The following is a 25,854-nucleotide window of genomic DNA, read 5'->3' on the forward strand; positions in this document are numbered from 1 at the left end:
TACAATTATGCCACAATGTCCAAATTAGATTTTGTATACAATGAATTAATATATTAATCTTAAATTCGATTCCTTGTCTAGCTCTGATTTTTATTAAACCAGCACTTGACATACTAAGATAATAGCTCTGAGAACTCCATTAATGTAATCATGTCAGTCTTCATTATGGTTTTGGATTTATCTGCTACCTAACTTTATAACTGGTAAACATGTTCCCCCAAACTCAGCTCACAAGTATCTGGGGAGTCCCTAACTGTGGCTGTTTAAAGACACATCCACAAATGCTTTGCTTCCCATCTCATCAAGAGGTGGGTACCATGTGCCTGCGCTTGAAACAAAGTGCAGTTTTTGTGGCAGTTGCAACAAGCATAGTAGTGGTGATGCTGTGTGAATCCCAAGGTGAGTTGTTATAAAAGGCCATACTGCTGGTGCACTTGCTTTTGTAACCCCGAGCTGTCATTTAAGTAAAACTTGTCTGAGGCTGCTTGCTGGGCACAAAACCAAAGGAGCTCATAGAATCCCAGGGACTCGAAGGAGAAAGTGCTGCCTCTCCAGTCCCTGGTTTCTATAATATGCCACTGTCATCAATTACCACTAACTACAACCATATGAAAAACCCCTTAGCTACCCTGCCCTCACCTCCGTCAGAACTGTTGACTCCAAAACATCAAATGAAATGATAAAATGATAATGGTTGTGTTGAACCAGTATATTATTATGTAGTAACCTGTCACACAACACTAGATAATCATATTCTGAATATATGTAAGTATAAGGGTCAGGTAGTAGGATGTGTAATAAGCATATAACACTTACATATGAAAATATGTACCATTCCTTTTAATATGTAGCCATCCTAAAAGATGCTACTTGATAACCATCTTGTTCCTGTGATATTTTATCTCCTCACATTGATGAGTGATTTTTGGATATATTGTTCTACCTCTTTAAGTTTCTTGGAAGATTAGATCATATTTTTATATTGTTCTTTTCATCTCTATAAATTAGTTAAAGCATTGTTACTTTAAGATATCAAACTTCAAATTGATTATTACAATTATGGCAAAAACTTATAGATAAATAATAGACATTTAAGAAAAATATGGTCATTTTGTGTTAACAGAAAGTTAACATTTCATTAAATATCACAGCATGGTATAATACTTATACTTTACTATGTAATCATGCTTGTGAAACTTGAGTCATGGATGATGCTCATTTATTTGGATAGTAATTAACTTGATTATTTAAAATCCATAGCTCAATTCCTGATAGGTTTGCAAAAAGAACATGTGCTTGACATTTACAAAGAATACTCTTCAATTATTTTGTTATGGTTTGAATGAAAACTATAACTCACAAGCTCATGTATTGAAGACTGATTGGCTTTTAGAAAGTGAACAGATCCTGAGATTAATCCTTTGATAGATTTATAACTTGAAGACATTAATGGAAACTGACAAAACATATGAAGGGGCTGGGACTGATTGGAGGAAGTAATTCTAAAGCATGTCCTTAGTGATTTATCTCTCCTGCCCTCTGCCTCTTCTCCTTCTGTTTCCTAGTGGCATGATGTAAGCTGTCTCCTCTTTTGCATGTTCCTTGCCACCATGGTGTTTTGCCTCACTATAGGCCCATAGTAACGGAGCAAGTGAAACACTAAAACCCCTGAAAGCATCAGGCAAAATATAACTTTCTTCTGTTAAGTATTTTTTTTTTACTTAGTATTTATCACAACAACAAAAAAAGATATGACTAACACATCCTTTTATGGATGACACCCAAAGAAGAGAGTTTCTTCCTCCATTTTCCAAAGCTAAGTGGTAAATGAGGGCTCTAGGGCTTCTGACTGGTTGTCAGACTTGGAACATGAAGGCCAGTGTTCTCTGTACACCAGAGCTGAAGTGATCAAGGCAATTCTTGGCTGTGTATGCGTTGAAGAGCCCTGGGATATTGCTGCTGCTGCTTCCTTGACTAATGATAACTAACCTTTATACCAGGCATTACTCTGTATATTATCTGTGTCAGCAAACTCAAAATTCATGTGCAAGCTAAAGCATTATCTGTGGCTCTTATATCACATGTACCCTAGGAAGATACTATTATATATAAAAATGTAAATTAGTACACAAATTTATGAGTTATTTTTCTCTAGTAGAAAAACAATCACTAGATTGTAAAACTGGTATTGTGGAGGACTTTTTTTTCTATAATTTAGGATACAAAAAAAGAATCCGTATAGTCAAAGTTCAGGTCACTTAACATAGTCAAAGTTTTTTTTTTTTTTTTTTTTTTTTTTTTTTTTTTTTAATAAGTGCCCAGATATTCTGTGTTACCTGTGTTGCCATTAAGAGGTTAAATACTGGGGCTGATGAGATTGATCAGTGGTTAAAGACACTTGCGTGTAAGGCCTATTTGCAGGGATTCAACTCACTAGCATCCACATAAGGCAAGACTTAGAAAATGGCACATTGTTTGGTGTTCATTTACAGTGACAGGATACCCTGATGCACCCATTTTGACACATATGAATAAATTTTAAAAAGTTAAATAGACTAAATAATAATGATATATAATAAAGAGAGATGATATGAGTACATAAGCAGCTGTTTTATAGATGAGGAAACCAATTTATAAGCCAACAAATAATAAACCAATAACCAATAAAATAATGACTTCTCTGGGCACTACCCTTCAGAAGTGGAGCTGAAACTAGAAACAGACCACCTGACATAAACTTATCACAGAAAAGAGAGGACCTGGTATAATCATTACTCTTCTGTATCAAGAACAATTAAAATAATGAAAGAAATTTCCCTTTTAGGCTTACATTGATTCACCTCTAGCTTTGTGGGTCTGGGAGGCTATTGCATTGGTCAATAATAACAGTTAATCTTGGATGCTGTAAATTTAATGTAAAGCATAAAATACAGAGATCAATATTTTGATATTGAAAAGGCTCATTTATGGGCCATTTGTCCTCAGACTATTAAATGAAATAGAGAACCGAAGAAACACAGGGAATAATTTTTCATAAATTCCATTTAAGTTATGTAGACAGTGACAGCTAAAGAAAACAGGACAGAGCTTTTATGATTGCTACTAGTGCCTCCCTTACACAGTCCTCCACCACACTCCTTTCTACTAATACTCTTCACCCTTTCTTTTTTCTCTGAATCAGGAGCATACCTTTCCTGGCCTCAACTAATAAGCAATTCTTCTTTATCTTCTCCATGCACAGCATAGGGAAGACCATGGGCACACCCTATTGTTTCTTTGTGTGTGATGTACAGAGATGATAGGGAATGTGGGGAAAGGAGGATATAACATCAATGATGAGAATCAGAATATAAAAATGACCATAGGGCTGGAGAGATGGCTTAGCGGTTAAGCGCTCGCCTGTGAAGCCTAAGGACCCAGGTTCGAGTCTCGATTCCCCAGGACCCACGTTAGCCAGATGCACAAGGGGGCGCACACATCTGGAATTCATCTGCAGTGGCTGGAGGCCCTGGCACGCCCACTCTCTCTCTTTCTCTCTCTCTGCCTCTTTGTCTGTCGCTCTCAAATAAGTACATAAAAATAAACCAAAAAAAAAAAAAATGACCATAGAATGACATTTCCCAGGGATTAATTTGTGATCTTGGTCATTTGTGGTACAGTGTATATATAAAATACAGTAACCAAGAGGCCAATGTGTTAAGTGAACAGAGCATCCTCTACCCTTGTTTTGCATACTTGAAAGTCAGTATGGAATACTGAAGGCCCAGAAAAGACCTAAACTAGGCTAAAAGAAAATTTGGCTTCTTTTCATCTAAGGATTGCTATATTTAAGTTGATCTTTAAACTCATATGTGACTATACACACTGTGTAGTTATTTACATTTTATTTTTGTTTATTTGCTGCATATTTGTATAGGTGTGGTGTGTGCATGCAATATGCATGTTTGTTTGCATGTTCATATGTGTGCATGCACATTTGTGCATGTAGGTGTGGAGGCCAGAGGCTCAGGTCACATGTGTTCCTTAGTTAATCTTCACCTTTTTCTTTCAGACAGGGTCTCTTGCTAAGCCCAGAGCTCACCAATTTAGATAGACTAGCCAGCCACTGAGCCCCAGTTATTCTTTGTCTCTTCCTCCTCTGTGCTATAATTATAGTCAGGTGCCCCTATGCCAAGCATCTGACATGGGTGCTGGGGATCAACCTCAGTGGCAAGTACTTTACTCACTGAACCTTCTCCCCAGTGCTCCACTGTGGGTTGGCTGCTTCCCCTTATTTCTTTGTATTAAAGGCTTTGAAGTAGTATAGCTGGGTGCAAACAAGTCTCAACCAGAGGCTACCTAATGAAGAATCTCCCTTCCTCATGTGTTCTAGCATTTATTTAAAAACAGAAAATAATATATCAGCTTCCTATGAACATTTCTTACATAGGAGATAGAAATCTTATTTCCTAAAGTATTTCATACTGTGCTTTACCCACTTTGCTGTGCTCCAGCTGCTCCCATCACAATGAGAACCAGGACCCCCTGTGCAATAACAACTGCATGACCTCAACAGTGAAAGTTGTCTGCTTACTTTGATCTTAAGACATCATGTTTAATATTGACTGGCAAGAGTTTAAATATTGTTTCAGAAACCAGTGCTTTAGGGGTTTTCTCAAATTTCAAATACTATTTACTGCATTTAACAGGCAACTGACATTTTTTGTTTTGTTTTGTTTTGTTTTACCCTTTAGTGATCTGTGGGCTACAATTTAAGCTGTATAATTTCAAGTATGCTATGTCCTTGTTTTTGAAAAGCACTCTTATTTTTATTCTTGTTTAAATTATGTGGTACTGATTAGCCAAAGCAAATAATTTCATTTTACTATAATATTCCAATAATACAAAGATTTTGTCTTTAATCAAAGATGATTAGTTCTTATAACTTATACCAGTGAAATGTCATAATTGCCCAATTTACATTTAAAAATAGGAAGCAAAAATTACAAGGTATTTTAAGTAATTAGAATTAAATTTTTAGCTCTAATCTTTGACTTTAAAATGAGGATAATTTTAGTCTCTTATGCTCCAGAATTTAAAAATTTAAGAATGTGAGAAATGGAGGTTTAGATAAAGTGGTAACATGTTTAACTGTCACACATAAGATTCTGAGTTTAATCCTGAGTGCCTCTTCCAAAATTTATGTATGTGTAGGAAAATTTAAAATATCACAAGGGTTTAATTTCCATGAAAAATAATAAATTGTGTTTTCAGATATAAACAGGGGTTGGAAACTGTTGTTTTGTAAGAGTTTAATATAATAAATAGGCTATTAATAACCAATTACAATGTTTATACACTATTACTCCTAGAATACCTCATGCTTTTGAGTATTATATAATAGCAATATTTTGAACTAACTCACTTCAGGATAATTATAATTATGAAAAATTATCTTGGAGGTCTTTTTTTTTGCAGAAACTCACTCCTCTTTATAGTGAGTAATGCCTGAATTTGTCATGTTTACAAGATAATTTATGGCTAGCATTTGCTCTTCCACCCCATGTCAATACTGATGCTTATTTTATAAGCGATTATTCCTCAGTTTATACCCCACCAAAGTTTTGTCCTCTGTCAGGGTATCAGTTATGCACATCTCATTCTTCATGCTGTCTTACTTAGATATGATCAATAACCATGGATCACCAGTAGGGAATTTGGACTATTATCTTCTTTGGAAGGGGCCTGCCTAAATAGGCTAGGCTATCTGAAACCTCTTGCCAAGGAAACATTTGCATCACCACTATTTCTCAGCTTACTCATCTCCAGGCCCCAACACAAATACCTAAAACAAATAAAATACCAATTATGTGAAAAGTGAAAAATGCTTTGCTGATCCGAGTTTTCCTTCCTTTTGCATTTACAGATGTCATCCACACGGTAGGGCCAATCGCCAGAGGCCATATTAATGGCTCCCACAAGGAAGACCTTGCAAGTTGCTATCAATCATCTCTGAAGCTGGTGAAAGATAATAACATCAGATCCGTTGTGAGTACTTGTGTGTTCCTTATATTCCATTCTTTTTCAGATTTTACAGAAGAATAATAGCCAATGTTGGATTAATCACAAAATTGTACATTTTTTATATATGTAGCTTCACAAATAACTCACTTGCAAAAATTTATTCTATGTATATTTTACCTGAAAGTTGTTATTATTTTAGATTCACTATACTATTTATAAACTAGTAATCTTTAAGCTTGCTATAACATATCCCTTTTAAATCTTATCAGTTTAGGCAGAGAAATTCAGAAAATGTGGATCTAATCTACTTTCTTAGCAGTAGGTTGAGATGAAGGAGAGATTTGGAGATATTTATCCACCTGTTTTTCTTTTGCACCATGTCTTAAATTTATTACAACTAAATTACACCATGAAAATAAAACTGTGGGAGTAATTGATTGTAAATACCCAATAGTAAGTTAATTTGCCCTATACTAAGTTAATTTAGCCAGAATCTCTAAGATTTCATTTTTTCCCCCACATAGATTATAACCTTTCTGAAGGGTCAGAAAAAGTCACACTTGACATCTGAGCAGGCTGACTAAAACCTGCTTAGGAGTTCACACAAATGGTGGTTTAACTGTTTGCAAGGATAAACATTGAGAATTACATACAAGTTGAAAACCCCCAGATTGTAGCTGTACTTTAAGCACAACTGTAATTATCAAGAGCCTTTTTTCATTGTAACATAGTGGCTTTTTTTTTTTTTTTTTTTTTTTTTTTTTAATTTTTTTGTTCATTTTTTATTTATTTATTTGAGAGTGACAGAGAGAGAGAGATTGAGAACAGGCACGCCAGGGCCTCCAGCCACTGCATCTGGCTAACGTGGGTCCTGGGGAACCGAGCCTCGAACCGGGGTCCTTAGGCTTCACAGGCAAGCACTTAACTGCTAAGCCATCTCTCCAGCCCACGTCTAGCCTTTTTTTTTTTTTTTTCTTTTTAAAAATATTTTTTTTTAATTTTTTTTTTTAAATTTAATTTATTAGTTTTCTTTTCAGTAAATACAGGCAGTTTGGTACCATTGTTTAGGCTCATCTGTGATCTACCCCCTCCCATTAGACCCTCCTTATTATTGAAAATGGGTCGTGCATTGTGGAGTTAGCCCCCAGTTATTAGTATGATAAATGTCTCTGAAAATCATGACCCAACATGTAACTCTGACATTCTTTCCGCCCCCTCTTCCGCAAGATTTCCCTGAGCCATGTTGGGTTCATTTTTGGTCTGCTTCAGTGCTGAGGTGTTGGGGGCCTCTGAGGCTCTGGCTCTCTGATTTGGTAGGAGTTGATTTTTCTCTGCATTGATCTCCTTCCCCTTTGTGCTGGTATCCAGTTCACAGGAAAACATCACCCTTGCTTATTTCGCCAGTTGTCCTTAGTTTCAGTTGGGCCCCTTCTGAGGTATGTTGGGGCAGCTCTCTTCTTAGGATCTGCATCTATCTGGAAAAGAGAAGCAGATTCTCCAACGGAGAGTGAGTTAGCACCCAGAAAATTGAGATAACACTTACTTTTTTGATAGACAGTTTGATAGGTGTAGGCCCTCTTATACCCCGTGATTGATGGTAGCTTGATATTGTAGAGTGGGCTTGTGTTTGGGTATGGTTCTGACTTGTTTCCCAGCTCCAGCTAAGGGTCTAGTACCACTGAGTGGATCAGTTAGCCAAATCAAGAGCAATTGATTCCTCACCATGGCTGTGTACCTGGAACAGATCATTCTCAGCGAACTTACCCAATCACAGAAAAAAAATCGACACATAGTCTCACTCATCTGCAACACCTAACCTGAATTTGCCCAAGATGCCTTACATACCCAGCAAGTACCTCATGGACTAGACAATAAGATGGATGGGAGGGCGGGGAGGGAATCAAAGGGTGGAAAACAGTAATCCGGACCCAAACGGCAATGGTACCATAAAATTCTACTTCCTAAAAGACAGACCAAATGACTGAACCTTCACTAGTCCCTTACAGGAAACACATGAACCACAAGACACTGGAGAGGGTAGGATCAAGACTGACCTAAATCTCCTACATCTTCCCTCCCTCCCCCTCTCCCCTCTATCTCTCTTCTCTCTAACTCTTGTATATTAGTTATCTTTTTCCTCAATTTCTTAGTGGACACTGACCTGTAACCCCCACTTCCAGCTTGGGCCTACATTCCACAATGAGCTTTTGAGCAAAGAAACCTACAAGGTTTCCCAAAACAATGACAGACTTCTGTCAGAGTAATTGATGACCCACCAAAGGCCAGTGGTAAGACCCTATTGCTGAAGACTCCATACGCAGCTGACACGTAAAATGGAATGACATGGCTGGAAGCCAGGAGAGAGTCAGTCCCCAGACAGTCAGCGTGTCTAGTGCCAGAAGGCGCTACATAGGCGACTGGGGGAAGTGACCAAGATCTGTCCAAGCAACACATTGTTTAACCTAAGTAGCAACAATTAACCGGATGTGATACCCAAACATAGTGGCTTTGATTGAAACAAGAAAACTTTATTTGTAAGCCTGTTTTATAGCCTATTAGTCTTTACATGATTATTGTCAAAGTTGTATGCTAAAACATTACTCTAGTAATCCTGAATATGGAATCAGGACTAGATTGAGTGTAATCTTGTTGATGATGATTATATAGGAATAATTATATGTTAATTTAGTAAAATTATCAGGCATCAGTGAGAAGAATTTATTTTAATATTGGGAAATACAAATGAAGAAGAAAAATATCTATTTGATATAAAGTGAAATGTCTAGTTAAATCAGCACCATGTTCTTACATGGTTGACTGGTGTTGCCATCAATTTCCTTGCCCCTTATCCATAAAACAATTTTTGCATCTTTGTGTTATTCCTTACCTTCCCTCTTTTCTTCATTTAGTTCCTACATCCCCTTCTTTTCTTTTGCTTTTTTATTTATGTAGAGGAAAAATGATTCTCTCTACTTCTGACATATGTTATGTTCTTTACCATCACTAAACAAAGAATTACACTATAAAATGTCATGAAATTATGATTATTTTCAGGGGGAATAGAATCTTCTGACATGAGCAATTCTGACCCATTACATTTAAAAGCGTTTATTTATTTCTTATTTTCAAGCAGAGAGAGACAGAAGAGACAGAAATGAGAGAATGGGCATACCAGGGCCTCCAGCCTCTGTAAACTAACTCCAGATGCATGTGCATTTTGTGCATCTGTCTTTAATTGGTTACCAGGGAATCAAACTCAGGTCATTAAGCCTTGTAGACAAGTGCCTTAACTGCTGAACCATCTCTCCAGCCCAAGTCACATTTTCTGTTCTATAGCTTGTATTATATAGATTTACCACAGGACATGTGTTAGCGTCATTGCTATGATTAGCATGGCTATTTAGATAGAAAATAAGTTCAACTTCAGCTTATGTATGTCAAGGCAAATTTCCTATAATCCATATACAAGAAAGGCTTAATATTTGTTGTTCCAGCTATTACTTTGTGAACATGGAAAAATAATGTGAACATTTTATAGCCTCCATTTCCTGATATAATTGGTGAATTTCTACTGTTATCTTACACCTATCCAACTCATGAGTTTCTTGCAGGTATCCATTGAGATAATGCATAATGCATAAATGGCAGGAAACTAAATTCTCTGTAAAACTGCAAATTTTTATATTTTAGTATAAATTGTTTTCATACATTATTACTTGGAAACCTAGAAATGTATATTGTTATTAATATAATTTTATTAATATTCTGAATACCGGACTTGTTGACCTATGCTATGTTATTTATTGATAATACTCCAGAATTAATTATTGTAAGGTATATTCACATTAGCATGTCATATTTAAGGAATTAAAACTATTGCTAACATTTGCTAGTAAATGTGATCTTATTCCTAATCATTTATAATATAATGGTTAATATTGCAAATTCATTTCTGCACAGCACACAGGAAAGCATAGGGATCCACTAGGATCATAAGGTCTTTAGTTTAATTTGAGCAGAAAAAAAAATTACCAACCAGCTATTAAATTTATTATTGGACAAATATTTAAGTTATTCTTGGTCCCTTGTAGGTTGGGAGGGTCCCAATCTGTATTTTTAAAATTTTTACTGAATGAATAGATTTTTGATATTCGGTTACAGGTAAAACCACCCACCCACTCATCCCCACCCCACCCCCACCACACATGGTTGGTGTCAAGAACATATCACATATCTCCTAAGGCATGTAGAATATAATGATTGTCTCAAGCTAGCTCATCATGTTTGCTGCAAGACTTAAGGGTGTTATACATTTATCTTATCAGTTTTAAAATATCTTCCCACAATTATCAGAAATCTCATACTTAACAAATAACTCATGATAGTCATGTATTATTTTTTTCTCCATAATCTTCTTTTAAATGAAAATGCACATAACATTAGAAGGGAATTATCAAATACCTTTTCACTTTGGTAGGATAAAGAGGGAATAATTTTATTTGGAACCTAAGATTGGGGAAAGAGGAGAGCTAGAAGAGAATATAAAGGGAGGTCTCCAGGAACCAACTACAGAGTATATGATAAGTTAATTTAGCTTACCTTCCAGTTTTTTCTAAGGAGATAAATTTTTAAAAAAATAAAAAGGAAATATTATATTTATAATTGTCTAGTATTAAGGTAGTGATATAGGTCATTGGATATGTTGTAGATTAAAATATCCACTATGAAACAATTACTTTTTTTTTAATTTGAGGAAGAAAATTCTTTACATTTCTTTCCTGTAGACATTCTTTGAAATAGCATTTTTCCTCACTACATACCACTATGTTTGCTGAGTCCATCATGTATACGCTAAAAGATAAATAATCAAATGACTCATGTTTAGGTAGATACTTCCTTCATATAGTGATAATCTAATTCAAACATATTGATGGCAGGGAATAGTTAAGTTTAGGGTTATAATAAAGATTGTCCTTTTTGCCCAGTGTGGTGGTGCACACCTTTAATCCCAGAACTTGGGAGGCAGAGGTAGGAGGATTGTCATGAGCTTGAGGCCATCCTGAATAGTAAATACATAGTGAATTCCAGGTCAGCCTGGACTGGAGCAAAACCCTACTTTAAAATACAAACAAACAAAGATTGTCCTTCTAACCATAAAGGGTTTTACATGAAAATAAAATCTAACCAATTTTTCATGCTTCTTAGGCCTACATCATTTGTTTATTTTTTCCAATGTAAATCCAAATATAATTCTGAATTTTTTTTTGCAAATATGAGTTTAACCTGGGTAAAATTTAAGAATGCAAAAATTAATTTTTGCATACACTCTTGAGAGCCTTGAGATTTCTACTTCTGATCTAGGCAAAATCTTAAAGTGGATGATTTGTTAGAAAAAAAAAATACCAGGACTTCAGGGATGTGAAGATGGTTCAATGTATAAGAGAAGCTACTGCTTAAACATGAGGGCCAGAGGGGCCCTTAGTCACCCTGAATTCAGTTCCTCAGTACCCAGGGATAAAGGTGGGTGTAGACATGGAAAAATAGGGATGGACACACATCATTCGGTACTGCATGGCATGTTGACTGGAGAATCCCTGAGGGTGGCTGACCTAAAATAGAAATTCCAGTTGAGGAAGAGTGTCCATTTCAAAAAATAGACAAATTTGTGATGGGAGAGAACATCTAACACTTTATTATGGCCTCTACAAGTGTTCATAGACCACACACACATTGCCTCACACACCCCAGCACACCACACACACACACACACATACACACACACAAAGCATACACATGTACACATGTATCAAAAACAAAATTAAAAACCTTGGATATTGGGACAGGTAAAATGATAAAAGCAAAACTCATGTGAGTGTATTTTTTCCGTAAAAAAATCTTGTGAATGTTAAACATAGAATAAAACAGTTCTTAGCATCACATTATTCTAATGCACATACACATAAATCCTGGGCAAGGAATCACCTGGCTAGTGCAATCAAGCTGCTGAGTTACTTTGATTTTAGAATAATACCATGTCCTGAGAATATTAAAACCATACAAGTACACAATATCCTTTTGACTATGTACTGCCTAACGCATATACATGGACATTATGTATTATCATCCTAAAGAACAATGAAAAGGAAATTCTCCAAAGATCAACAGTATTTAAGAATTGAATATCAATACAGTGGAGATACCTATGTCATAGTAAATAATAAGCACATTCAAGGAGGTTGTAATGTGGAACCCTTTTTAAAGACAAAATAAGTAATACTGCAAACTTCCAGATGGTAAAACATGACCAAAATACTAATAACAAATGTGGTGTTAGTCCAGTGTAGAATAGATAGTTGCTAGGCAGAGGTCATGGCAGACGTCCTTTTTGTGTAAGGCTGGTGTAGCCCTCATGAAATGTGTCTGCTATAAGGTTACAACCAAGCACTGTGCATGAGCATCTTTACTCCATAATCTTCAGGCTTCATTTGTTCTTTGTTAGAGTTGACACAAGTGACTCCATATTGATTCTTACAGCTTTCATCGCCATTTTGATAAAATCTTGGAGAATACCTCAGGGGTAAGTGAGATGAATGCAATAGTAAAGAAAAGAAGCGGGGCTGGAGAGATGGCTTAGTGGTTAAGTGCTTGCCTGTGAAGCCTAAGGACCTCGGTTCGAGGCTCGGTTCCCCAGGTCCCACGTTAGCCAGAAGCACAAGGGGGTGCATGCGTCTGGAGTTCGTTTGCAGAGGCTGGAAGCCCTGGCGCGCCCATTCTCTCTCTTTCCCTTTATCTGTCTTTCTCTCTGTGTCTGTCGCTCTCAAATAAATAAATAAATAAAAATTTTAAAAAAAAGAAAAGAAGGGAAAGACTCCCACTAGGCAAGTAATTATAAATAAAAGAAAAAATTATATTGTATCTGTTACCACTAAATGCTGATGTACCAGACAGAGTAAATATTGCCTTATATAGCATTCTACCTTTAAGTTTTTAAACTTAGAAATATTGTATAGGAATTGTTTCCAAGTCATTCCTGGACTCTATTTTAGTGTCTTCTTAAATTGTTTCATGGCAAATGTTTCGATCATCAGGCTCATTCTAAAGAACCTAATCCATGCAATCCCAGAAGGACCTCAGTGATTTCTCCCCTCAGCATTCATTAAAAACATACAGTCACATTTATGATATTAGGTGATATTAGGCACTTAGTGGATAACCATGAAATAGAGTGTACTCAGTTTATATAGTTGAGTGACAACATGTAATAAGAAAATAGATGTTTTCTTAATAGAATGGAAAGATTATAATCTGAATATAAGCCAATTTTACATACCATTGAATGTATTTCCCCATGAGGTATTGCTAACAACTGAAATATGGCTGTAATTGAGATATTTGTTATGATAATATATACAGATGCAATTTCTAAGAGTATTATTGTAGATAATTTGTTAGGCCCAACCAACAAAAATTAGAAATTTTATTGGCCATAGCAGCTCAGTGCCAGTAGACATTCCTTAGCGCTCAATGTTGCTCTGCCCATGATCTTGGGAAGGAATAGATTTTAGTGTGAAAGAAGATAGACCTGAACCTTCGATGCTACCTCTAGGCATTGCAGCAGTAACTGGAATTCTGTGTTTGTTTCACTCTAGTGTAGGTTTTCATTTTAAGGCGTAGTGAAGTGAATCTTATTTTATTATACAAGTTCCCTTCTGAGAGGGTTTCCATGGCAATGAGTTCTCAGACTGAAATTCTTAAATGTTGGTTTTATTTCATTATCTGAGCTTCCATTACAGGCCACATCAATCAATGCAGTCCCCTATTCAAGAAGACTTTTGCAGCCTTATAAAGCTAACCTCTAATTTGTTGCCTCTGCTCCTTGTACCTAACATGATGTTGCCATTTGCCAGCCAGCTCTTCATCTCCAGGAACCTTTTTTTTGAGGAACCTTTGTTTTTCTTCCAGAGCTATGTGTTTGATCTTCCTTTCCACTTTCTTTTTATGTAATGTCTTGTCTTTTTTCTCCACTGTTTCATTTATAAAAGACGATACCAAGACTCACTGTCTTTCCTGGTTGGGTTTTTAATAACTGTCTGAATAAAGACACTACTAATCAATTACAAGAGAAGTATTCTTACATTTGGTCTTGACTTTATAGTCTACAAACAACAGTGCATTCCTATACTCTGTCTCATTTGTTTTTCAAATTCTCTTCCTGTTTGTCTGTTTCTTTGATGTAGCCCAAGTAGAGAAACAGGACAAAAATAAAGACAGCTCCTTACCCTACTTTCCCTACTTTCATCTTAGCATCTTCCTTTTGGGCAGTAGGTGCAGAATTGGTTAATGATAATATTCTCACCAGGTTATTATTATTGGCAATGACAAGTGCCCAAACAAAGGCAACAGAAAGGAAAGACATGTCACAATAGGAAGTATACAGCTAGTAATTCCACCCAAGCTCTTATGTTCAGATACTTCACGATTGATGTCTTCCGGTGGCTATACCAGAAGGATGATTTACATCAGAGTGAAGGAAATAAGAATGAAACAATGAAATAGAATACTGTGAATGACCAATATTTCTGAACTCTCACTTTATGCCACATTCTATGTCTCATTCAATCCCCCAAACAGTTTTGATTATGAGGTAATTTCTTCCTTTGTATAAATGAGGAATACAAACCAGAAGGACTGAAAGAAAAAATGTTCACAGGAATTACCTGAAGGCCAAAAGAAAAAAAAAAAAAAAGTAGAAGCCTGGTGTGGTGGCACACACCTTTAATCCCAGCACTGGGGAGGCAGGGTTAGGTGGATTGCTATGAGTTCGAGACTACATAGTGAGTTCTAGGCCAGCCTGAGCTCTAAAAACCAAAATAAATAAATAAATAAATAAATAAATAAATAAATAAATAAATAAATAAAAAGTAGGATTTAAACTGAGGGGTCTCAACAATATGGCTTAGGCACTGTGCTCCTCTTTGGTGCTTTGCTGCCTTGTTTGTGGCCCCTACAAACTGGTGTGGCTCTCCTTGGGGCAGTACTGCTTTCCAAAAAAGCACCTTTTGCAAGTGTTTTGGGAAATAGAAACTGGAATGTGTCACTAGCCTTTTGTGAGCAGAGATAACAATGCTTCAACCTCTGGGCTGGCCAAGTGTGTCTGAAGCTGACCCCTCCCACACAATGTTTTTAAGGTTCTGTCAAAAGTTATATGTTAAAATATAAACCAAAGACACATAACTGTTTCTACCATCGATATATACTGGATTACCATGAAAATTAAGGGAACTAAGCTTAGTTTTCTTAGAACTTGTTCAAGAGAATCTGAAAAAAAAAAATGTCACTGATGTCAAGGCCACCCATGGCAGGTGTCACCAGCGCATTGCACGTTTTGGACAAGTGAGGTTTGGTCCTGCCAGTATTCATTGGTTCTATGAGTTCAGGGCTGATATGAGGGGGATGTTGACATCTTCTATTTCATTCATGAAGCTTTAATATTTATAGATATGATTTCAGTGCCACCAGTTGGTTTTATGAAATATTTGTTATAAAAAGTAGAGGATGAATCTAGAAAAGTTGACAATCATTGGTTTAGGTTATATATTGTTGCTAATATGACAGAACTATATTGGAAATGCTAAACACAGAATACCCACAGTTTTTATTTATTTTATTGTTTTGATTTTTTTTTTTTTTTTGTCTTGGTGGGGTCTCACTCGAGGCCATGCTAAACTGTAACTCACTCTACAGTCCCAGACCAGCCTCAAACTCATAATGATCCTCCTACCTCTGCCTCCCAAGTACTGGGGGTTAAAGTTGTGCTCTACCATGCCTAGCAACACTCACATTTATTATTTCTGAACTAAGATATTCAAGTTCTCCTCTTCTTGGATTTAAGCATTTTATAATATGGATGCCATAAAGGTAGCAGTTAATGCAGCTAGCATATAACCTATAAAATGAATGGCATTGCAGAGTTAATATAATGCTCAGGTAGCGAAGAAATTGTATCACAATATTGTGTTTCCTTTCCTGATGTTTTCAAAGATGTAATAGCACTAAACTTTCATTAATTATGCAAGTTTAAGAGAGTTAACCTTCTAAGTTTGGAAGTCTATAAAATTTTTCCTGGACTACAAGGCACAATTGGAGGTAAGCAATTTGATTAGGAGAAGATAAAATTGATATGAATTGTGCATTGAGCATATTTCCCCATAGCCCATATACCTTTAATTTTTTCACCCCTCTCTCCTCCCATTTGTCCACTTTCTTGCATTAGAAAGATTTACTTCATTTTGTATAGATACACATGATTTAATGTAACTATATAAAATGATGAACCACAAATGAGACTACAATAATTTGTCCTTTTCAAACTAACTTAACTTTATCTCCAGTTGCATCCATTTTCCTGAAATGGCATAACTTCATTTTTCTTTATGGCTGAAAAAAAATTCCATTGTGTTTATGTAGCACATTTTCTTTATTCATTCTGCTTCAAATACTTAGGTTTGTTTTATAACTTAGCATTGTGAATATTGCAGCAATAAACATTAATGTGCAAATATCTCTGTGATATGTTGACTTGGAGTCCACTGGGTAAATGCACAGAAATAATTTAGCTATATAATATCATAGATTTATTTTTAATTTGTTATTGGTTATACACAAAGTATTTATACAGCCATGTTGTTACCATCATTACCCTCCTCCCTGTCCTCCCCCCTCCACAGGGACCCTCCTTATTGGGGAATGTTGGTCTGAATTGTGGGGTTAGCCATTAGTTATTTGTAAGAGGCAATGTCTCTGTGCATAATGTCACAACATGTGGCTCTAACAATCTTTTCACATCCTCTTCTGCAAATTTCCCTGAGCCATGATGGGTTCATTTAAGGTACACTTCAGTCATGAGGTCTTGGGAACCTCTGTGTCTCTGGATATCTGGTTAAGTAGGAGTTGAGTATTCTCTGTGTCTCTCTTCTTCACACTTATGCTGGTACCAGGTTCATCATGAAAGCAGCACTTTTACTCATTTCCCCAATTACTCTTGGTTTCACCTGGAGCTCTGGTAGGTGAGATGGGCTGATTCTTTCATCAGGATATGAATCCATCTGAAAAAAGAGAAGCAAATTCTCCAACAGAGAGTGAAGTCACCACCAGATAGGTGGTATAACCATTCCTTTAGAGAGAATTTAATAGGTGTAGGCCCTCTTGTAGCCCATGATTGGTGGGAGCCTGATAATGGAGAGCGGGCTCATTTTTTGGATATGTTTCTGACTTTATTCTCAGCTCCAGATATGGGTTCCATTCTACTGAGCAGATCTGTTAGTTAAATCCAAGAGCAGTTGGTTACCCACCATGGCTGTGTGCAACTATTACACTTATGTGAGCATAACATCACGTTGTTTGGTGCTGAGTAGCTAAGACCACACGTTGCTTGAACAGATGTTGGTCATTTCCCCCAGTCACTCATGTAGCACCTTCTGGCACAAGATGAGCTAACTGTCTGAGAACTAACTCTCTTCAGAATTCTAGCCTGGTCACTCCATGTTCCGTCCCAACAGCATATGGTGTCTTTGAAAGTTGGGGCTTACCACTAATATTTGGTGGGTCATCAAGTACTCTGACAGAAATCTGTCTTCTTTTGGGAAATCTTGTAGGTCTCTGTGATTAACAGCTCATTGTGGATGTTAATCACATACTGTTACTTGGAGTTACAGGCCAGTGCCAAGGAAAAGAAGGAAAAATAAAGTTAGGTAATACAAGAGAGAGAGAAGAGGGTGAAAGAAAGAAAAAAAAAAGAAGATTAAGGATAGTTTTCATCATATGCTCTCCAGGTCTCTGGATTCAGGTGTTCCCCTAAGGACCTTATGAAGGTTCAACCATTTAGTCTATCTTTTAGGATGCAGAATTTTATGGTACCATTGCCATTTGGGTCCAGTTTTGTGTCCCTCACTCTCACCCTTACCCTCCCCTCCCAGCCCACTCACCCTATTGTTTGGTCTCAAGATGCTTCTTAAGCATATCAGCATCTCAAGTAGATTCCTGTTAAGAGCTATAAGTGAGTGAGACTATACAATGATTATCTTTCTGTGATTGGGTGAGTTCACTAAGAATGATCTATTCCAGTTTAAACAATTTTAGTTCAAATTTCATTGTGTCATATTACCTTACTGCTGTGTAGAATTCCATCATATATATATGCCAAATCTTGGTTATCCATTCATCTAATGATGGACATCTGGGTTGATTCCAGCTCTTAGCTATTATGAATTGAGCAGCTATAAACATGGTTAAGCAAATCTCTTGGCACTGAGGTGTGGAGCTTTTAGGATAAATGTCCAGTAAGGGATTAACTGGGTCTATTGGTAACTCTATCTTTGCCCCATTTTGTGGTGTGGGTTGTTTGACTTTTCATTGTTTAGGTTTTGGGGTTCTTTATAGATTCTAGAATTTAGGACTCTGTCAGTTGTGTAGCCAGCAAAACATTTCTCCCATTCTGTGGATAATCTATTGACTCTGCTTATTGCATATTTGTCTGTGAAGAAACTTTCAGCTTCATGAGATCTCAATGGCTGCATGATTATTTAAGTTCTTGAGTGAATGGGGTTTTGTTATTAGTCTCCTTAATGATTGTGGTTTTTTGAATCAGATGTCCATTATAGACTCATGTATTTTGAATACTTGGTCCTCAGGTGTTAACAATTTGGATGTGGAGCCTTGCTAGAGAAAATGTATTCCTGGGTTCTAGCTTCATGGTATTAGAGCTGGCTTCCCATTGCCAGAGCTCAGCTCAGTCTTGTTGCTTTCTGCCAACTGCTGTGGCAAAGGTGATGGCCACCCCCTGCCCTATGATCATTTCCCTGCCACCATGAAGTTTCACTTTGAGACTTTAAGCCAAAAGAAAAAACAAACAAACAAACAAAAAACAACCCTGTTCTCTCCCATTAGGTACTTTTAGCTGGGTATTTTCCCCAGTAATGTGAAGGTGACTACTAAAATTACTATAATATGGAATTTGAGTACAATTTTCATCGTTGTGTCTCTAGTGGCTGATGAAATAGAGTTTTTTACATGTGTTTATTGACAATCTATGTTTCACCTTTTGAGAACTGTCTGTTGCTTTGTCAGTTGTTTATATGTTCTAGATATTAATATTATGTCAAATGTATAGCTAACAAAGATTTTCTTCCATGCTCTCTCTTTATTAACTATTTCCTGTTCCTATCATCTTATATGCCTTTGTGCCAGGGTCATGATGTGGTTTGCTTTGTTATTATGGTTTTGCAATGTATTTCAAGATAGAATACCATAATAATACCTTCAGCCTTATTAAATTTATTTTTATTATTTTGCAAAAATTGCTTTGACTATACAAGATCTTTCACAATTCCAAATGTTTTAAGATTGTTCCTATTTCTGTAAGAATAGCATATATATATATATATATATATATATATATATATATATATATATATATATATGTATATATATATATATGCTGCTGTTGTTTTTTTTTGTTTTGTTTTGTTTTGTTCTGTTTTGTTTTTGCAAGGTAGGGTCTCACTCTGGTCCAGGCTGTCCTGGAATTAACTATGTAGTCTCAGCATGGCCTCGAACTCTCAGCAATTCTCCAAACTCTGCCTCCCAAGTGCTGGGATTAAAGGTGTGTGCCACCATGCCCAGCCATGAATAGCATATTTTAATGTGGATTGTATTATATGTGTGTGGATATATATATATATATATATATATATATATATATGTAGATGATCTACTAATTGATGAGAGTGGAGCCTTGCTATCACTGCTATTTTTGTGTTAGAGTTTATCTGTGATTTTTTTTATAGTATGTGCTTTATAAAACTGGATGCAACCATATTTGTTGCATATATACTTAGAATTGCAATGTCCTCTTCATGGAGTGTTCCCTTAATTAGTATGAAGTGAACTTCTTCCAATTAGTGGTTTGAAGTCTATTTTGTCAGATATTAGAACAATACCTCCACGTTTCCTATGTCCTCTTGAATAGAACATATTTTTCCATCCCTTTACCCTATTGTAGCATTGATGGTGAGGAGAGTCGTTTGGAGAAAACATATGGATTCTGTTTTGATTGAGGAATTAATATTATTAATATTTAGTTATTATTGAATGGTGTATATTAATCTCTGATTTTGCTGATTTGGTAGTATTTTATTTTTTGCCATTTCCTCTTTTGCTGTACTGGTTTCTGACATGGTTTATTCATGGTGATAAACTTATGGATATTTTTTATTTCTCTTATGTCCAAAGAATTCCTTTAAATGCCTTCTGTATAGCTGAACTTGTAGTCATGATTTCATTCAGCCTATATTTATCTTGTGAAGTTTTTTTTTTTTCTTTCTCTATCATTTATGAAATTTTTGTTTGGAATGGTAATTGTGTCTGGCAGTTCAAAATTTTGAACACATCATTTTGGTCCTTTGTGACTTTTACACTTTCTGTTGTGAGATTTATTGTTATTCCAGTGAGCCTGCCTTTATATGTGACTTGGTGTTTCTGTGCTCTGTATATTTAGTGTTTTTTAAAATAATTAATTATTCATTTATTCATCTATTTATTTATTCATCTATTTATTTGAGAGAGAAAGAGAGAGAGGAGAGAGAGAAATGGGTACACCAGTGCTTCTAGGCACTGCAAATGAACTCCATGTGCATGTAACACTTTGCATATCTGACTTTACATGTGTACAGGGAAATTGAACCTGGGTCCTTAGGCTTTGGAAGCAAGTGTCTTAATCACTTAGTCATCTCTCCACCCCTGGCTTTTTAAATATAATATATTGTGGGAACGTTTTTTAATGGTATAGTCTGTTTTGTGTCCTAAATTCCTCCTCTACCTAGCTGAGCATGTCTTTGTCTAGTTTGGGGAAATTGTATGTGATGATTTTATTTAAGATATTTGCTATATTTTTGGAATAAAATCCCCCTTTTTCTATGTTCTCAATTTTTATATTTTGCCTTTTCATAGTATCTTCCCTAGTACCTTTACATAAATCTTACGAGTACCAATCAATTTTTAACATTTTGTTCTTGCCTAAATGCTCTATTTCCTCTACCTTGTCTTTAAGCCCTCGTATTCTGGTGTCCCCTGGTCATATCATTGTTGAAACTTTCCACAGATCATATGATTTCTCTTCAGTACTTATATGACTTTATTGAATTCCTCTTTTTTATCCTATATTGACTTTCATATTTCACTTAGCTGTTTATATTTTCTTAGGGTTAATGTAGGAGTTCATTTGTGTCCTCCTTGATTTCTTGAGCGATGTCTTTCTTTATCTTGGATTTAATCTAATTCGTTCTTAAGGAGGTCATTAATTTGGGATTAGTAACTTTTGGAGGAGTCATGTTATATTGGATTGTCATATTTCTTGTGTTTTTGCATTGAGACTTGCACATCTAAGATTAGGTCATTGGTTGATTTTTTTTTTAATTGTCCCATATTCTTTCAAGGTAAATGTTTACAGTGCTTAATATGGACTATATTATAGGAGTATTGAGATACTGATTTTCTCTGCTTGACTGGTGTTTGGTGAACCAAACTTGATTTCTAGCACTCCCACGAAATTAGAATACTGACTATAAAAGCCATCACTACATAATGGTAGGTTCGTTATAAAAATGTAGTGATAATGAAATAAGATCAATTACCCCTTGAGCACCAGTCATTTCAGGAAGTAGATATATGCAGATAGTCCTGTGTGTAGGCTAATGTGTTACCACAGCTATGAGTAAATGAGGAAGGTGGGCATAAAGCAGAGCAAGATTACTAATTGGTATTGGAATGACAGAGGAAAACAGAACAGGGAGCTGTAAATAGAAGGAGGCATAGATGTAATAAATTTGGGGAGAGAATTTAGTATCTGCTGAAGATGGAGTGAAAAGAGGAAAAGGTATATGATAATCTTTAATCTGTTCCATACCTCATGGGACTGAGACACAAGACCACATATATGGATAGCCTGTGCTCTTTGAGAAATGTTATGTAACTAAAAATGAAAAGGGAAATAATAAGCACCAAAAAGGAAATATGAAGAAATACAGAAGAGGACAGTGCTATCTTACCAAATAGACATTGTACACTGAATAAAGAAGGGATGTATAGGAAAGGGGAGAAGCTCTGGTTGTGAGTATAAAGCATGGATGTAGTTTGTTCTGTTATCAGGCTTCAATCTTGAGTATCTTAGAATTATTTCCTGATATCCCAGATGCCAGTCACTTCTCTAGGAAAGCTAGGCCAACCATATTAGTCACAGTTCCAGGAAATGCTTCAGGAGACCATTTGTAAGTCCCAGGCCCACACAACCCTATGTCAGGTGTGTTTGGTCTACATCAGCGGGGTTGGAAACGTTGGTCTTGCCCCTATGTAATCCTTCTTAAAGCCCATGCGCTGCTTGGAACCTGTGTGTAAGTTTCCCAGGAAATTCTGGTTCTGACTAGATTTCCTCCACACTCACTTCCACATAGGTCTAACTCAAAGATCCTTTCTCGAAGACCAGTAGTCTACTGGCCAGGCTTTAAGGTGTAGTTATATTCTACAAACTACTGTTCAGAGGGGCTGAAACTGTCTAGCTCACTCAGAAGAGGCTTTTGCAAAAATAGTGACTTTCACCAGATATGATGGCAGCAGATGCTTTTAATCCCAAAACTTGGGAAGCAGAGCTAAGAGGATGGCCAGAAGTTTGAGGCCACCCTGAGACTACATAGTGAATTCCAGACCATCCTGGGATAGAGGGAGGCACTACGTCCAAAAACCTAAATTAAATAAAATAAAATAGTGCCTTTCCACAGCTTTTAGAGAAGATTTTTCAGCACCTTTTCTTCTCCAGATCCATGTCCCTGCCACACCTCTTCTGTCTGGAAGTCCCATCTTTCTCTGTTGAGAATGCCTATTACTGGAAGTACAGTACAGAGCTTCTGAGCCTGTCTTAACCCATGGCCCCCATCAGTCTCCCGTTGGCACTCCCTTTCTCGGGAGTGGGCACCTCCCCAGCCAAGCCAATTCCACCTGAATGTACTCTGGACTGTGTCTACTGCTTTGTGATTGTTCTGTATTTTTTTTTTCTCCTACTAAAGATAAAAGAATCCAGATGTCAACTGACTCTTCTGTGAGCTGCTAGTCACCTTTCCCTAGTTCATTCTGTATAAATTATAGCAAATATCATCTGTGTATCCTCTGCCATCACTGTCTCCCAGTACATTATATTTTATTTTATTTTGATATAAGGATTCTTCTAAATTATGTCTTCCCATAGTATTTTTGTGAATATATTATCTTTCAGTTTCCCCAAAATTTCACAATTCAGTGTTATCAATTCTTTATGGGACAGTAACAGAAACTTTTGCTTCATCTCATTTACACTTGAAGAGAATTTCTTTAATCATTTGTATATCCTGCAGGATATTTCTACAAGAAAAAACTAAGAAAACAGTATTTAACATGAAAGTGTAGAACATCTCAGTTTGGTTAGATTTATTAGCTTAATTATTTTCATTTCTTTTACCAAACGTGTAAATATTCATAGCAAAGTCCTGACTGGTTTCTACAATAGTGTCTTTCTAAGGAAGTATTAGCCCGGAACACTGTCAAACAAAGTATATTACAGTAAAATTTGTGTAGACACAGTGAACAGATTTGCAATGCAAGCTTTCATCGTGCGTGCTTTCTTTTCTTCTGACCTGAGCAGCAGTTATTAGATCAGTGCATCATAAGGAAATAGTCAATTCAGAACACGGACCATAGACTCCCGAGCCTGCCGTTAGGTTTGAATAGCTGAGCAATTCTGGTGTATATCTAGAGGGTTAATAGTTTGGAGCAAAAATAATGGCTTTAAATTGCACATTCTTTCCTTGCAAATGTTCAGATTTATTTTGGGGAAAGTGCAATTTCAATGTATAGATTCTAAACCATTTGTAAGCTGTTGAACTAGCAGACCAAAGGAGCAAAAACAAATAAAACCAATAAAAATTTTAAGACAAAAATAAATCTCTCAGTGGCAAGAAAGCTCTCTCAGCTTGTTTATATAAAATTCAAGGGAATTGCAAAGAGGATTTTACTTTCTAATAGAAAATGTTGCAGATCGTTTCCAGGCCACAACATAGCATTGCATTTTTTTTCTTTTTCTTTTTTGTTTTATTTATAAACAAACATATGTGTTTATAAAGTGTGTAAAGATAAAGCCCATGCTTCTCTGGATACCTCACAGAGGTAGGATAGTGTTATATTTATAATTATGGATTAAATTCATTTTAGTCTCTATGAACTACTTTAATGCCATGTCACCAGCTCTTCTGAGTCTATGTTCTGGGAGTTTTCTTTCTTCAAGCTGTGCCAGAAGCTGTATGATAGAAATGCTTGTAGATTGAATTAAGAACCAGGACCCATAATTTGTTAAATTAATGGAAAAGAAAGTAAGTGAAAAAGCAGGATAGGTTAGGTGACAAATCAATAGAAGTAAAATCTTCACTTTTGTGGTTCTGTGTTCATATGCCCTGCTTGTCTCCAGGAAGTGGAGAATAATGGAAATACTAGAAAATACCAAGCCAAGATAGATCCTTCACCTTCTCAGATATATTCAGTGACAATGACCTACTTCCTGCAGTTAAGCTCTATGTTCTATCTTTTTTGAGTGTTTGTATGTAGGGTGTGTGTGTGTGTATGTACTGGCTCAGATATGCACAGGCATATGTACATATGTGTACATGTGGAGGCCTGCAATCAATGTAGGTGTCTTCATCAATATCTCTTCAGTTTATTTTACTGGGGTTAGGTCTCTTGCTGAATCCATAGATAGCAGTTTTAGCTAGCCAATCTTTCTCTGGGTTCCAGCCCCTACCTCCTCAGCAGTGGAATTGTATTCATCACCATATCCACTTAGCTTTTTTGTGTGTTTGGGAATCTGATCTCTAGTCCTCATGCTTACATGGCAACACTTGACCCATTGAAAAATCTCCCCATATCCCTACTTACCTTTTACCACCTCCAGTAATGTTGTATTATAAATACATTATGGAATTAATCCTTGCGTTAAGTCAGAGCTCACATTATCTAATCATCTGTGGAAATACTACCAGAGGCACCCTCATAGCCATGCTTCACTAATCTTCTAGATGTCTCTACATCCATTGAGTTGTCAGTTAAGATTAAGTACCAGAGTCATTTTTGTCATAAAGCATATCTTAGAGGTAATTAGTACTCTATTTGACACATCCTTTCTTGTTGTGTGTGTGCGTGTGTGTTTTATATGTTGTATATGTGTATATATGCATGTGTGTGAGTGCAAGTATATGCATACTACATGTGTGTGAAGGTCAGAAGACAAATTGAAATGTGGACTTATACCTCCCACCTTGTTTTGAGACAAGATCTGTCATTGTTCAATGTACTGTTCACCAGAATAGCTAGGCCACAAACTTCTGAGTAATGCTGCTTTCTCAATAACCTTCTCATTCCTGGGCATTCAAAGACGATAGATGCTAGCACTAATGTGTGCAGCTCTACATGGGTTCTGGTTCTCAGGCTTTGCAGCAAGCACTTTATTTATTGAGCTACTCCTCAAGCCCTTTTATGCATCCTTAAATCAATATATCCTTTGAACTACTTGTTCAATTCTTATCAATACTTAAACATGCTTTATACATACCTTTCTTTCAAGGATGAACTCAAAACAGCAAATGCCTTAGTTGTTTGTTAATAGATTGGTGTCTAAATATCAGGAAAGTATTACTGGTAGATGGTAGACAATTTTGATATGGACTTGTGTCACCTCAAATCCATATATTGCAATCCTAACCACCAGTATGTTAATATTTA

General features: G+C 36.2%; 1 protein-coding gene across 5 annotated transcripts in view; it reads left to right on the plus strand.

The window, feature by feature from the left end:
- The window catches only part of Macrod2 (mono-ADP ribosylhydrolase 2), a 2,207,522-nt gene that overhangs the window by 1,291,030 nt on the left and 890,638 nt on the right, over nt 1-25,854 (plus strand). For all 5 annotated transcript variants that reach the window (XM_045156295.1, XM_045156298.1, XM_045156294.1 and 2 more), the window contains exon 6: nt 5,906-6,027. In XM_045156295.1, coding sequence (XP_045012230.1) covers nt 5,906-6,027 — 122 coding nt within the window. The remainder of the gene's footprint in view (nt 1-5,905; nt 6,028-25,854) is intronic.

This window comes from Jaculus jaculus, chromosome 8, assembly GCF_020740685.1.
Source record: "Jaculus jaculus isolate mJacJac1 chromosome 8, mJacJac1.mat.Y.cur, whole genome shotgun sequence".
In the NCBI taxonomy this organism is placed as follows: Eukaryota; Metazoa; Chordata; class Mammalia; order Rodentia; family Dipodidae; genus Jaculus; species Jaculus jaculus.